The sequence below is a fragment of the Carassius auratus genome, linkage group LG44F (genome assembly GCF_003368295.1).
Source record: "Carassius auratus strain Wakin linkage group LG44F, ASM336829v1, whole genome shotgun sequence".
Classification (NCBI taxonomy): domain Eukaryota; kingdom Metazoa; phylum Chordata; class Actinopteri; order Cypriniformes; family Cyprinidae; genus Carassius; species Carassius auratus.
The window spans coordinates 5827371-5843729 of NC_039298.1; the positions used below are offsets into that span (position 1 = coordinate 5827371).

General features: G+C 37.0%; 1 protein-coding gene across 2 annotated transcripts; it reads left to right on the forward strand.

Annotated features, from left to right (window-relative positions):
- Positions 1-151: 151 nt before the first annotated feature.
- LOC113068404 (kelch-like protein 17) lies at positions 152-15177 on the forward strand. Of its 2 annotated transcripts, none has more exons than XM_026241185.1 (12): positions 152-383; positions 3984-4245; positions 5439-5560; positions 6081-6302; positions 8896-9012; positions 9182-9395; positions 9476-9620; positions 10320-10487; positions 10663-10751; positions 10831-10904; positions 12334-12515; positions 12852-15177. In XM_026241185.1, the coding sequence occupies exons 2-12, from the start codon at positions 4032-4034 to the stop codon at positions 13078-13080; spliced, it is 1776 nt and encodes a 591-aa protein (XP_026096970.1). In that variant the 5' UTR covers positions 152-383; positions 3984-4031; the 3' UTR covers positions 13081-15177. The 2 variants fall into 2 exon arrangements, with proteins under 2 accessions (XP_026096970.1, XP_026096969.1); XM_026241184.1 differs by having other exon boundaries at positions 153-387.
- The last annotated feature ends 1182 nt before the right edge of the window (positions 15178-16359 follow it).

Here is a 16359-nt window from a genome sequence, read left to right on the forward strand (position 1 = left end):
TTTTTCCATAGCATAATTTTTCCAGCAACTGACAATATAAAAATAGATAAAATAACCCACCAGATACTTTAAATCCCCCTATACAGATTTACAGCCACAGAGACTGGTAGACAAGGCACACATACTGACAACGTTGTTGTATGACAAAAGCCTAGACACATTTGAGGTTGTCGTGACATAATAAACAGATTATTAAAATGTTGATTATTGCCGATCTGAGCTGAGACAGACGTCTGTTTTGATGCGACTTGTGATGTAGCATGTCAACCACGCACGGCTAAATAAATTACTACACGCATCAAAATTAATCATCACACACGGACCAAACTGGAGAGAGCGCTACTCAGAAAGAAACGAGTCTCGTCAATCAGACACAAACCAAGGCAGGTGAGTTTGGATTCTGATCTCATCCAGACCGAATTGCAACTGAGTCAGTTGACAATAAAAGCAACATTTATTTAATTATTTATCAGTTAATTGTCTTAACTTTTAACATTATACAACATGCTCATCGTGTCAAAGCTGCATTGTTGTGCTCTTTGTTCAGACGTCAGTTTGTCATTTGAGTTATTTTGAAAGCTCGCGCATTGACCATTGACTTCTCCATACCTAATGCTGTAGTGCAGTTTAATAAAGCGTCTGAAATATATTATGAGGGCTGAATGATGCTTTTTATTTGTCAGCTGTCTGATCTCTGTATGTCTCACTGTATCCTTTTGGACAAAGACAAAATTAGTTAAGTCACAAAGCGATTCCTATTATGTTGATTTTATGCGTTGTTATTGTTTTGTACGTGGACAGCAGACGTTTATTTCCGATACATGCACAATGAGCTTTAGCAATTTCCCATTAGTGAACGAATCGTTGTTTTTAGTCTTAGTTTTGAATCTTTTCAATGAGTCGGTTCAACACACTCTGGACGATTCGCGTCTCATTTAAATCGTTTCTCGCGTCAGGAACTCGTGAATCTTCTCTTCAGGATGTGTCGGAATGAGCTGTTGAGATTTTTTTTAGTGAAAGAAGTGGATCAAGCATTCAAATTTAGTTTTTAAATTGGAGAAAACATATGTATAAAAAAAAATCAAAAATATAAACTTCAAAAATGCATTTGGTTTAAGTTACTTGGAATATTCAAAGCATGTAATATGCACCGCGCTGAGGACCTTGCGTAAACCTAATTACGTCGTGATTATAGACTGTATAAAAACGGTCGTTTAAATAATTGCTGAATTGTTTTAGAACCGGTTCTTTGAAACGAACTCGATTCGATTCGCAGAAATGATTCGGACTTTCCATCACTAGCTAACTGTAGTTAAGGAGGTGTGATTTGAGAATTGTTATAGTTTTTTTAAGATTATAGATGGTGCGTTATCAGATTGCTAGATGACATCTTGTTCAGTTCTGTTTGGATGTGAGCAGTTTCACCAGAGCCACGTTTAAGAGCCAAATCGTTAGAAAAACAAACATCCGGCGCGACCTTAACATGTGACGTCAGTCTCCAGCACTCATGCGGCTTTCATTTACGTCAACACCACACAAGCTCAATGCATTTTTCATATGGACCCTGATGCTCAACTGCTGCACTCTAGGATTCAATCAAAAAAAAAAAAAAAATATATATATATATATAATATATATTCTTCATGAAGCAAGTAAAGAAATTAAAGGAAAAGGCGTCCATCAGTTCAGGTAGTGCTGGTTACACTCAGTGTTATTGTGCTGCATGCCTTGTATAGCACAGAGGGGAGAGATGCTCTGTCTGTTTGGCACACAGTGTGCTGAGTCAGATTTAAAGATACTGGAGATGTTTGTAGGGATTGTCTTTAGCTGTAGTAAACAGTCGTATTATAAAATAAATTGCACTTTTCTTCCTACATTCTAGACAGGCTGTCCTAGAATGTAGGAAGAAAAGTGCAATTTATTTTATAATCTGACTGTCACATTTCTTTCAAATACCAGTTACAACAGCTATTGCTGCTGCTGAAAAATCATAAAAATAAGGATATTATCAAAAACTTTGTAGTGTTATAGTCAGATTATGTTATATTATTTATTTTATCATTAGTTTATTTTTATTTGAGCACGGTTTTATTCTAGTAGCAATGACTTACAATGGGTTACAATAGTTAATGGAGTTTAGTTTTAATTGAGTATCTCTTGATAAACGCAGCATTGCCTGAAATGAATCATCATAATACAACTTTTATTCAGCAGCAGTACTGGAGTAGTGTCTCTGTTTGTTACTGTTTTAAAGGGCCACGCAGAGGCATCTGTAGAAGACCTATCCTGAGTGTCTACCAAACTACAAAAAAACTGTAGTCAACTGTTTCATCTCTTCTGCATGTTTAAACGGTTTACTAGTGACCTCAGGTTTCAGAACCGCAATGTTTGCTTTGTATAACTAAAGGATTTATACATTTGAAACCCCACAACCATTTTGTGGGCAGCCGCACGACTGCTGGCTGTAATACTGAGCCTCTGACTCCATGCACTTTTCATGCTCTTTCACCTGTCGACTGTTATTTGGAGTAACATGAGTAATGCTTTTAGAGCTGGAGTGGCATTGTAAGGAAAACAGAACCTTATAATCATTCTGTTCATTGAAACATCCCATTGCTGGATGCTTGATTTGATTTAAAACAGTATCAATCTCAACACTATTATCAAAGAAGTGGCATCTTGTAATCCCACCATGTCAAATGGATTGCCATTTATCACCTACCTTTAAAATGTCTCTCAGCTCCACCCTACTCCTTGTGACAGATATCAGCACATGTTACCGTGGGTACCTTGGTTTCTATAATGATGCTTTTGATGGAGAATTGAATGTTTGTGCAGCTGGCTGGCCAACTCATCACGACATGTCCTGGTCCAACCTTTCCATACCTCTGGTCCTTTCAGCTGGAAAACGGTTTCATTTTTATAATCAAGCAGCTGTTTTTTTATATTCAGTGAGTGTGCCAGAGTCTTTATGTGCACGAGAGACCAAATTAAAAATCTTTCAAGTCCTCAGGCCAGTGAGAAAAGGCCACTGACTGTTGAAGAGCAAATCATGTAAGCTGTAAATTGAGTGGGAATTTTTGAAGTGATCATTTTCATGATATTTAATGTTTGAGCGCTTCAGTCTGGCTCGCCTCTCCCATTGCAATTCTGTACTCATTGTTCATAATGCCTTGAAGCAACCATTATGCTGTATGGAAAGGAAATGTGAACCAAGAAAGCACAAATGAAGATGGATTTACAGCCTGCCAAATAACTCGAAGATTGTTAGAGGAAATGCACAGATGTATTAATAATTAGCTTTTGATTGAGAGTTCTTAAACACCTTGTGAAATCAGTTTTGATTTCCTGATTTTAACTATTTTTCTATTGAAATATGTTAAGACAGGAAGGTTTGCAGGTGGTAGAGTGCAAGCAGCCTGGTTCTGAAAGCAAAATTATTTATTTATTCCAAAGAGTAATTTATTTTATGAATGACATGTTATAAACAGACTTACTGTGAGCTGTGGGGTTGTTAATTGATGGTATATGTCATGATGATATGCTGTTGTTGAAGCTATCGTTTTTAATTCAGATATATTCCATTCACAATGTTTCTTGGGACTGCAATTATGAAGGAAAGTATATAATATTGTACCTTTTGTCTTTTTATCTGAATTTTGAATACTTTTTTGTAGCAAATGTAAGATGGTTTGGTTCATTGCTTATAACTCTTTAAAATCTCTATGGGGAAATACTTTCAGAACCAAGGCCAGTGAAAAAGTGCTTGTGCACTGTTGCGCTCTATTAGGGGGTGGGGCATTGACATTTTAAAGAGCATTTGAATGGAAAAAGAAATCTGAATAGTGCAGTATTTGTAGAATTTAGATTTCAAATGTGTCAACTTTTAATGCGTTAGTATACAGACAACCTTCAAACTAGGTGTGAAATAAAAGCCACAAAGCTCTATGCTTGATTTCATAGGGTTTTTTGTCTTTCTTTAGTGTCTTAGAGTGAGGCCTAGGCTCCAGCAGGCCTCGGTGAGCACCGGCATGATGGAGGGGGGTATGCAGCTGCTGAACCGGGATGGCCACAGCATCTCGCACAACTCCAAGCGCCACTACCATGACTCCTTCATATCCATGAACCGCATGCGGCAGCGTGGCCTGCTCTGCGACATTGTGCTCCATGTGGCCAACAAGGAGATCAAGGGACACAAGGTGGTGCTGGCCTCCTGCAGTCCATACTTCCATGCCATGTTTACAAGTAGGTCTATGTTATGATTTAAAAAATGTTTAGCATTTAATTTCTGTATATATTTATTAAAGATTATTTTTGTGAAATGTTTGGAGCATGTTACCGTATAGATGGTTTAAACACATAAACTAAAAGTCACAAAAAAAGCAACAACACATTTTTACTTCACATGGTCTTTAAGGTGTATTGTGTATTGTGTAGTGTTCTCTCCAATGTGTACATTTCCTAAGCTTCCTTTTCAAGCCGATGTGTACATTACCTAAGCTTCCTTTCTTTCCTTTCAGTCTTTTATCACCACCTAATGTTTTGTCCACAACCTCTGGACTAATTTGTTCTCACAATTTCTGAGTTTCTGCACTTCTCTTATAGGGGATATTGGCATTCCCTATAAGAGAAATGCAGAAATTCAGAAAGTATGAGAACAAATTAGTCTGTATATAATTTTTTATAATTTTCCAATATTATGATGAAAAATAATATCTGAATAGAAATAAGTTGATAATATTGTGGGTTTAAAATGCAAAAGTAGATCACTCCTTTCATAGAATAACATTACATAAGCTTTGTTAACTACACAGTCAATGGGAAATATGAAGAAAAAAACTGTGTAAACAGAGTGCAGAAAAAGAAGTTAGAAAATACAAATGAATCGATGTAGCGATTTATTTAGTGTGGAATGTTAATTTAACCTCAGTGTTGTCATAAATCTCAAACAGTGTTATTTTAGCTACACATATATACTATTATAGTGTTTATTAATAATTGTTAATAATTATTTTGTTTCAGCCTTATTTAATTAACAAGACTGGTTTTTATGCGGTTTCCGGTGTCATGAACATCATTGAACTTGGGCAACACATCAAATAAAGCAAAGTTTATGCAAAATTCATGCAAATTATAAAATGTGGTGAAAACCAATTGTTACACGTTACAGACAGTTTGATAGCTGTCGAGTAGGTTAATCTGCTAGCATTCAAAAGCACAAAGACTCAGTACTCTGATCAGATGTTCATCCCATTTGCGATCGGATTTTCAAAAGCTATTGCCAGTTGAGCAGTACCAATAACTTTAGGTCATCCAGCAATAGGAACGCCTCCTTCAACAAACAACATTTCACTTCAACATTTTGGTATCATCTAAATCAACCAGTGTTCTGCATAGGCCTTGGTTAAGAAAAACTGCTGTGTGTTGTGACTGTGCAGATGAGATGTCAGAGAGCCGTCAGACCCATGTGACCCTGCATGACATTGACCCTCAGGCTCTGGAGCAGCTGGTCCAGTACGCCTACACTGCCGAAATTGTAGTAGGAGAGGGAAATGTGCAGGTATGTCACCTTTAGTATCTTTTGAAGTGCATTCTATTATTACCCTGTGTGATGTCATCTTGTTTGCTTTGTGAGGTACAATGCAAGACAGGATGTTCAAGATGGTTTAGCTTAGAATTTGCATCTTTGCAAATGATGAGCTTCTCATACTTGTGTGGTTTCAAAAGAGCAGATGCGTATTCAGCTTGTTTAGACTAAAGGTGAAGTCACGTTTGCAAAATTTCTGCAACGTTTTCATTTTGCAAAAAAGTCTGTTGTTGTCGGTAGTGTAATGATGTAAAAACTCACATTCGAATCAAGCAGTTTTCTGCTGGTTAGTGCAGCGAATTCACATGCCCAACTTAAATCTGCATGGGGAATGTTTTTGCATTCATGCAAAACTCCTGATTGTGCGGGTTATTATTGAAATGATTGATCTTTGATAAAAAAACAAAAAAGCCTAATGATGTTAAATATCCACTTACTTCATTCTAGTTTTCATCCGTTTCACCCCCTGTAAACTTGTCTATACCTCGTGCAGACCCTGTTACCAGCAGCTAGTCTCCTGCAGCTCAACGGAGTGAGAGATGCCTGCTGCAAATTCCTTCTCAGCCAGCTGGACCCCTCAAACTGCCTGGGCATCCGTGGCTTTGCAGACACTCACTCCTGCAGCGACCTTCTCAAGTCAGCCCATAAGTATGTCCTGCAACACTTTGTAGAGGTATCGAAGACTGAGGAGTTCATGCTACTACCACTCAAACAGGTGAGCCAGCTGCTTTGGGACAGTAAGATAGTTAAATGCACAGTTTTACCCAAAATAAAAAATCTGTCATCACATCACAGTGTTTTTATATTGCATTTTTATTATATATTAAAATTCTTTTAAAAAATTATTAATTTATTTTTATTTTAGTTTTAATATTTTAGTACTTTTAAGTGCTTGAAATTATTTATTTTAGTCGAATTTTTAAGTTAGGTTTTACATTTTATATGTAATATGTATAATAAGATTATAAAGAATATATAATAGTATGATTTATATTTAAATTTTATTTCAGCTTTATTTTAATTAATGAAATTTAGCTAAAAACAAGACTGGCCCTACAATTTGTTTTATTATATCCTGACCACTCCTTTTCATATAATGATAGGACTGGGGCTGTTAAGCTCCAAACACACACACACCATAAAAGTACATATACAGTAGTAGCTTTGTATGAGGAACAGACTGAAACGTCCAAGGTCGTAAGAAAATTCAAACTTAATTACTGATGAATAAACTCTGATCCTAGAGGTTATTCAAGAATAGATTTATTCAGGATGTATAAAAAGAGGGGTAAAAGTGTACCTGTTAAATTATGCATGGAGAGCTGAGCGCTAACAATCCTTGGAGGAACAATAGTTTTGGCTACGGATGTCTAATTATTTATATGTCACTGACACCACTTCTTTTTATGTTTTTACTGTATTTTGATCCAATAAATCCAGCATAAAGTTTAAAAAAACATAAAAATCCTTGAACAGTAGTGTACATATTTGATATATGATTACATATCCCAAAATTATAATTATTACAATAGCATAATGAGATATTTGCATTTTACATATTGCTCAGAAGAAAATGTATTCAGTCAGCAGACACAGGAACATCTGAATGGCTGTGGAAACAGAGAGTTGTTTTTGGCCCCAGATAAGATAGTTAAAGCATCTATCAGCAGGAGCAAACTGGACCGTGCTAATCAGCCAAACCTTGACCTCTTCTTCGACTTGCAAAACCTAAAATGTCAGAACGCATTGTCCCACGATGATGACACTGATATAAGTGCTGTCTGCATCAGCACCTTCAATACAATGTCAATCATCCACTCAAATATGCGGTGTCAGCACCATGTCAGTGAGAAGCTAAGACAGCCAATCAGCAGAAAGCAGCTCCTGCTCTCATATGACACTATGACACTTCATCATTCCTAATCCGCGGTCTTCACAGAAGAGCGTTCTTTTGAATAATCAGAGTGCTGCTGGTCTTAGTATCTCTGTGGTTTGAGAGGCCGTGACTCCATGAAATCTCCCTGCTGTTTAGACATTGATTGGAGAGAACCAAGAGGTGCAAGAGTTGGCTGATGACATAGAACTGCGTTCTCTCTCTCTCTGTATGATGCTTTCTCACTCTTAACAGCTGTTGCAAGCTGTATCCATGTTAACTGTGCCCTCTGCCCCAAATAAACAAACAGTCTGTGACAGGAACACTACAGAGGCTGTTGTGGTGCTTCTGCGTGTATAGATTAGATGATAGTGTAATGGTAAGCTGAAGTCTTATCTCACAACACAGAGAAAAGAAGGCTAATGTGTTCAGTTATTGCTTCACTAATAGCACCAAATGGAATTGCAAAAATAGGGATAACAGTTTTCCAAACACTCCTATCAGCCCACCACCTCATCTGCCATTGTTTTAATCTAAACATTCACTCAGCACTATTGGTTGACCCGTAATGTGAAGTAAACACAAGAAAAACAGCAATGTTTTGAAAATAAGTCTAACTATAACTAGGCTGTCCCCCCCCAAAAAAATTTTCTGCATATATATATATATATATATATATATATATATATATATATATATATATATATATATATCCAAAATATATATATTTTGGGTCTTTTTTTAAATAAAATAATATTTTTTTTTTATTCCACAGGGTTGCATTAAATTGATCAAAGGTGACAGTAAATCTTACAAAAAATTATATTTCAAATAAATGACAAAAGCTGTTGTTTTGGAACGTTCTATTCATCATCGAATGCTGAAAAATTTCCACAATTTTGACAAAAATATTAAGCAGCTCAATGGTTTTTAACATTAATAATAATAAGAAATATTCCAAATCAGCATTTTTGAAAGATCATTTGACACTGAAATGAATATTAGTTATGGCTGTTGATAATTTAGCTTTTCATTAAAAAATCTTTCTGACCCCAAACTTTTGAAAGGTAGTGCTTATCTATATATTGGAGAGAAAAAAAAAATGTATATATATATATTATACTTTTTTATATATATATATTTATGATTACACCAACTTAATTTAATATATGTGTCTTTGAATAACACAAATTTAATAATAAATTGTCAACTGAATAGGGAATCAGTGTAATCATTGTGTTCTGCATTATCTCAGACTGAGCACATCTGTCCTTGTAAAATATATTACATAAGATGTTTAAATGCACTTCATTCAGATTAAAACAGCCATTTGTCTTTTAGTTATGTAAACACTTTAGTCCAACTGAAACCTTGCTAGTCAGACATCCTTTAGTTTTAAGACCAGTTCTGAACCCTTTCATGTTTTTTTCTACAGGTGCTGGATCTGATCTCTAGTGATAACTTGAATGTCCCATCAGAGGAGGAGGTGTACAGGGCTGTGCTGAGCTGGGTTAAACATGACATTGATGGACGGAGACAGCACGTGCCCCGGGTGGGTCTGATTCCTTCTGTCAAACTGCGCTTTTAGCAACATCACAGTAAATCACAGGATTATGTCTTTGCAAATCGATACTTGTTTCTCTATTCCCTCCTTTTGTATTCTTCCCTAATCATTTTTACACACACGTCTTACCTCTCACTCTTTCCATCCATGTCTTCAGCTGATGAAGTGTGTGCGTCTGCCCCTGCTGACACGAGACTTCCTGATGAGTAATGTGGACACGGAGCTGCTGGTGCGTCACCACTCTGAGTGCAAAGACCTGCTGATCGAGGCACTGAAGTATCACTTGATGCCCGAGCAGAGGGGTGTTCTCAGTAACAGCCGCACCCGACCGCGCCGCTGCGAGGGAGCCAGTCCGGTGCTCTTTGCTGTCGGTCTGTAAGAGCACGTAAAACACACATGCATATATGCCGGTATGTTGTTGGGTTGATTTTAAATGCTAAATGTCTTTCAGGCGGGGGCAGTCTTTTTGCCATTCATGGAGACTGTGAGGCCTATGACACAAGGACAGACCGCTGGCACATGGTTGCATCCATGTCAACACGGCGGGCACGAGTCGGAGTGGCTGCTATTGGAAACAAGCTCTATGCCGTGGGAGGGTAGGCAGACCCAAAAGCCTCGTGTTTGTCAGAGCAAACATAAAACTGAATCTGACACTGTTTTCTTCATTTTATAGCAGCAAAATAAAGTGGAGAGACCCTTGTGTTGCTGAGCTTTTGAGTTTAGACGCATTAACCTGAGTACCTAACCTGGTCAAACTTGAGATTTATGACAAAAAGTAATAATTATCACATTAAAAGGTAAAATCTGAATTATGATAAAAATCTAAATGTCTAAATTGAGAGAAAAGTATAATTATGACAGTCATTATGATAGGAATCAACTGTCATAATGATAGCTTTCTAATCATTTTTAATTTTGTCAAATGACTTAATATCTCATAACTACTTTATCTCATAAATTTGATACAATATACTAAAAATATGGCACTTATAATGCAAGTTGCTGAATAAACAGCTAAATGCGACACAGCAACCAAAAACGCACATACAGATTTGATTTATTACAAAAGGAACAGAATGTTCAGAAAGCCACATTAATTTCTTAAAATGACCTTGTTGAAGCAATCAGGAAGTTACCTAAGATTAGTTAGGAAATGTGTCCGGTGTTGACTAATGGATTTCTGTGAATGATGACGGTCTTGTCTTTACTTGCATGATATAGATGCGATATATACAACATCATATGTGAAAGATCTATTGTTTAGCTTTGTCTCTCCTTTGCATTTCCCAAACCAGGTATGACGGCACCTCTGATTTGTCTACTGTAGAGTCGTATGACCCAGTAACTAATGCGTGGCAACCTGAGGTGTCTATGGGAACGAGGAGGAGCTGTTTAGGTGTGGCGGTCCTGCATGGGCTGCTGTACGCAGCAGGAGGATACGATGGTGCTTCTTGTCTCAACAGGTATACTAGTCTAGACAAATGCGAAAAGACAAAAACATTAAAAAAAAAAAAGCATTACATTTTAATATTAAATTTATGTGAAATTATTATTAAATGATAAATGGTATTAACATTTTTTGATATTACTTTTTTTTTTTTTTTTACAATTCTCATTTCCTTTTTATTTTGTCTACAGTGCGGAGAGGTATGACCCTCTGACCAGTACCTGGACCTCCATCGCTGCCATGAGCACCAGAAGGAGATACGTCAGAGTGGCCACATTAGGTGAAAATCTATTGCTAATGTACTATTAAATGTAAAGGATTGTCATCAGAACAGCTGCAATTCTAATTTCTTCTATTAGATGGCAGTTTGTACGCAGTCGGCGGGTATGACAGCTCCTCACACTTAGCCACAGTAGAGAAGTACGACCCTCAGGTAGGTGACACGCGTCTCTCTGACATGTTCAAAACATCTCATGTCCAGTCAAGCTCAGCTTTATTGTCATTCCTCATTCATGTGTGGACATACAGTACAGTGGAACAAAATGTTGTGTCTCGCAGGACCATGGTGCTACAGAAATAAACATAAATATAAACATACAACACTAGACGTAAGAACAATTTTTAAATCTGTACATAACTAACTTACTGAAAGCGGTAATCTAACTAAACATACTACAAATAGTTGACTATACATATACATAACCTAATACAGATTATACAAGTACTTTACATAATAACTGTATAATATTGTGCAAAAGAGGTATTTAAGGGTTAAGAAGCAAATAGTGCAATATGATTTGTGGTGGATTCACAAGTAAACATTTGTAAGTCCTTATTAAGTGCTTGTAACATGGAGTGTTTATAAGAAAATGTCTGGTGCATTTAGAGAGAAATGAATGCGTTTCTACAGGTGATTTATTCAGCCCACTCACCTGTGTGTAGCACACTCAGAATTGCACAATGTTATTCTCGTAACATGGAGTGTTTATAAGAAAGTGTCTGGTGCATTTAGAGAGAAAAGAGTGTGTTTCAGGAGGCAGGGTTGTGGATGAGCTTTTAGAGGAGGGTAAGGTTATTGGAATTGAGAGCTCTCAAAGCCTGGGGTAAAAGCTGTTGAGAAATCTTGCTGAGTAGACTCTGATGCTCCGGTACCGTCTTCCTGATGACAAGAACTGGAAGTGATAATGGGAGGAATGGGTGAGATATTGGTGGCTTTACTTGAGCATCATGCAAGGAAAGCGGCTTAGCGGCTTTGTCGCCCTAAACTACACTAAAATCTAGTGAAGCCTCTGTCCACGTGCAGTATTCAAAAAAGCAACAGAGGTCAACCAATCAGATTTTTTTCGCTTTGAAATAAAGTAGCCTATAGTACGCTCCTAGTAGCCTATAGTAGCCTATAGCTTAATTAGTTTGTGCTTTTTATTATTTTCATTTTTAATTTAGGAACTTTAACTTTGCAGTTTTACAGTGTCATGTGATTTTAATCATTTTTTGCACAATAATTTTGCATAATTTTGCACTACATGCTTACATTCACTTTATTTGTTTAATCAAAGTACAAAATACAGAGATCTATAGGCTACTGTACACCGAAAATCTGCCAAAAAAAAAACAGAGGTATGAATGTTTGCTCATATTGCCCCGCCCTATACAGAAGTATAATTGAGCCTTTTTTTTCTTAATAGCAAAAGAAAAAACTAAATAGCAAAAATGAACTACACAGTTACTGTAAACTGTTTACCCTATACATAAGCGGTCAGCAGCACTGCAGGTCCTGTACCAGACAGTGATACAGCTCCAGAGAGTGTTTTGTTTTCTCCCCATGGTTAAAATAATGACTACGTTTGTTATTTTATTTTTAGAGTAATGCCTGGACTGCCATCGCCAACATGTTGAGCAGGAGGAGCAGCGCAGGAGTGGCTGTATTGGAGGGCATGCTTTATGTCGCGGGGGGCAATGATGGTACCAGCTGCCTAAATTCAGTGGAACGATATAATCCGAAAACCAACACCTGGGAGGGAGTGGCCCCCATGAACGTCCGCAGGTTTGGAAGTGACCTTCAAGCATTTGTTAAGCCCAAAATGTACTCGCCCACATGCAGTTACAAACCTGTATGACTTTCTCTCTTCTGAAGAACAAAGAACAACATATTGTGGGAAGTGTTTTTTTTTGTCCATACAATGAAAGTCCATTGTGTCTAGTGGGCTTGTTTTGGACCCCAGTGACATTCATTGTATGATCAAAAACAGCTGAAACAAATGTTTTCTTGTGTGTTTCACAAGTTTGGAATAAAAAAAATACTTATAATTTTTTGGTGAACTACCACTTTAAGTGCAAACCCCCCCAGTCAGTTCCTAATGTGCCTTCTTTTGGTCTTCAGGAGCACCCATGACCTGGTCGCCATGGATGGCTGGCTATATGCGGTTGGAGGCAATGATGGCAGCTCTAGTCTCAACTCCATAGAAAAGTACAACCCACGTAGCAATAAATGGGTGGCGGCGTCGTGCATGTTCACGCGTCGTAGCAGCGTGGGAGTCGCTGTTCTAGAGCTCCTCAACTTTCCTCCTCCATCCTCTCCTACTCTTTCCGTCTCCTCCACCAGTCTTTGACAAAGGGTAAAGACCCAGCTTAGCTCCAGCAGCCCGCCCTGTGTAGCCAAGAGGCGCAACTGCTCAGTTTGAGCATCAGACGAGAAGTGTTTCGTGGGCCACAGTGCCCTCCCTCTGCCTGGAGGAACACTGCAGCATTTTGCAAATAATATGGGTAAAAAGGACGAAAAGAAAAAACACACATTCACACTCACACTCCAGGCCTTCACAACTCTCATCCTATAAACCCCAGTGCTTGAAATGCTAAATAATGTTGCTCTGCCATTTTGCAGTCACTTTGTGTATGATGTATATTTAATTTATGTTTACGATTCTTTTTTTTTATATTAAAGTATAATATATTAAACTGAAAAAAATATTAATAATAATAATGAACAACTTTAGGAATGTAGCTCATGACATGTTCTGCCTCGCATGTTTACAGAAATTTCGTCCTGGCAGAAAAAAATATTGTAGTGCTGCTGTGCCACACTAGGTGGTAGTAATGTGCAAGGTTGCCCTGTCTCACCACAGATGAGCATGGACATTCAGAAGCAGAAAATTCACACAAACCGGTGGCTGGATTCATCACTATGAGTGTGTCAGATCATGTTGACAACATAATAAATGTTTTACTTATTTTCCTATTTATCAAATGTAATATAAATATATGGCACTATTTCAGAGATGTTTGAAGGACCACCTCTGACTTAAGAGGGGAAATATAGTTTTAATGTACAAATGGACATACTTATTACATATCATAGAAGCACTGGTGTTGGGTATGAAATGCAAGATTTAGGAAGAACAGGTATTACAAGCCTTCGAGAGTTTTAGCTCTACATGAGTACAAACTAAATAATATGACACATCTATATCACTAACCAGGTGATATCACTGTCTTTCTAATAAAGACTATAGTCATACCTAAAACTAGCTGTGAGATTAAAGCTGCACTTTCTCTTTTCTCTTGTTTTCGAAAGGGTGAACAGTGCTCAGAACCAATCCTGATTAACAGGTAATGAGTAACACTGACACTTCAATATCAAGCCCTTCAATCTAACTCTGCTTTTATGAGCTCTTATATGTTGTAAGTCAGATTTATTAGTATTTAGTCGTAAGTCTTTAGTTAGTGAACCATGTCACTGTATATTGAATTTTCAAAATTTAGCTTATTTTCCAGGACTGTCAGATTTGACAGCTTGATCAGATATAGATAGTGTGTGTTGTGCTGTGATGTCATTGGTAACGGCCACTACCAATGCATCTTAACCTCAGATGAGCAGATGAGGGAACGCTGGGTTTTGTAATTCGTTTATCTGAATAGGGCACAGATCATCCCAAAACAAGGTATAATTCCTCCAAAATAAAACAATTGTTTAGTTACCACGGTGTTGTTTCAAACCTGCATGACATTTTTTATTATGTATAACACAAAGGAATAGATTTAGAAGAATGTCCGAGATTGTATGTACAATTTGAAATAAATGGAAATTAGGATAGCTGAATGGGAAAAGAGCAGGACATTCTGCTAAATATCTTCTTTTAGATGAAATTAAGCAATATAGTTTGAAATGACATAAGGGTGAGTAAATGATATTCAATGATGGGTCATTCCTGCTCTTTGCTATTTTACGTAGGTTTTTAAATGTAGCATTGTATTATATGATTTCAAAACTTCTGAGAAGTTAGGATTTTGTTTCCTTTTTTTTAAGGGCTTTTTTTTAGTTCAGAGAAACTTGTTTAAGGTCATTATAACTTTGTGTCAAGGGAGATCAGAGTGCTGTGTATGTGTGTTTCTGTAAAATTAAATCATCCTGAATTTTGACAATACATACAAAGCACCACAGGACCCCACAGAAAAAAATTACAGAATATGTATATTACAGAATATCCAGAAATGTTGTGCAATGTCAATGTAACTGTTGCTTTCTTTTTCTTGAATCTCATTTATTTTTGAATTGTAATGTTGTTGAATGTGTTATTTATATTGTTTATGTTTTGCTATATTTAAGAACAAACATACATTTTTTGCACTAATGTCAAATGGAGCAATATACTGCTGTTTAAAATCAAAAGACTACTGTAAATGAAATAAAGCTGTTTTCAGGTGGAATGTGAGTTTAATCTCATTTGAACAAATACATTTACATATTATTAAAAGGAATAGTTCACCCAAATATAAAGATTCTGTCACCCTTATGTAAATCTTACTTTCTTCTGCAGAACACAAAGATATTTTAAAGAACGTTGATTACCAAACAGTTTTGGTGCCTTTTGACCCTTAATTGCACAGACAAAAAAAGAAAAAAAAAGAAAAAGAAACAAACACTGACATTTCGCAAAAAAGAAAAAGAAAAAAAAAGACGTTTTAGAACAAAAGTGAGTAAATTATATTTTCTTTTTTGCATTAACTAATTTCAGGAAGAAACACTGGGTTTATAATTTAGCATTTGTGCAAGATACATTAAAAATACTTCCAAGTATTGCCCCAAAGACTTAAAAGAATACAATTCTGTCATAGTTTTAAAACCTTACTTCATTAGAAAATAAAAGCATTCATATCAGAATACTCAAGTGAAAGTGAATGGTGACTAAAGCTGTCAAGCAAGATTTTTTCAATTTGAAACCTCAGTTTGTTCTCACAAATGGTTTCAGAAGTGCAAAAGTTTTATGGAGTAGTTTAATGATGCTTTATGTTGCTTAATCTCTGGTCAAAAGTGCAGCCTGGACATTCTGCTAAACATCTTGTATTTAGCTTAAACATCGTAAAGACGACATGAGGATGAGTGAACAATGACAGACTTTAATTATAAGGTGATCTGTCCCTTTGATGAACAAAATGAATTTTGGATTAAGAGCTAGACCTTCCAAAGCTCAGCCCATTAGAGTTCTGCTCTCTGACTGATGTACGCAAACAGCTGAGCACTCTCGCTTTACCCAACATGACCTCAGCTTCAGAGCACGAACACGTACAGACACATATGGGCAGTACATCTGATATGTTAGCTCTTGCTTTGAGTAGAAGATTCATTTCAGGACTGCAGTATTGTCCCTGCTGTTTTAGCATCTGTGTGTCTGTGAATTATCCCTCGTAGTCGTCTGTTGTTAGGCAGCTCTGTTAATGGGGCTAGCAGACTGGGGGCTATGGTGCAAGCTTCTGCGCATGTCTCGAGCCCTGAAGCACACTGATATGAGAGCCTATGATAAGTTTACAGCCTGGAAAGGCAGCTGTTGGCATAGCTGTACGACAGAGGAGACACTAGCACAGCCCCAGCATCTGTCCAGCAGCTACTCAGT

Bases quoted from the DNA above. Each gene is read 5' to 3' on its own strand.
- LOC113068404 (XM_026241185.1), top strand. From the start codon at position 4,032: ATGATGGAGGGGGGTATGCAGCTGCTGAACCGGGATGGCCACAGCATC. The intron at 4,246-5,438 runs GTAGGTCTATGT...GTGACTGTGCAG, and splicing joins CTTCCATGCCATGTTTACAA to ATGAGATGTCAGAGAGCCGT. The intron at 5,561-6,080 runs GTATGTCACCTT...TACCTCGTGCAG, and splicing joins TAGGAGAGGGAAATGTGCAG to ACCCTGTTACCAGCAGCTAG.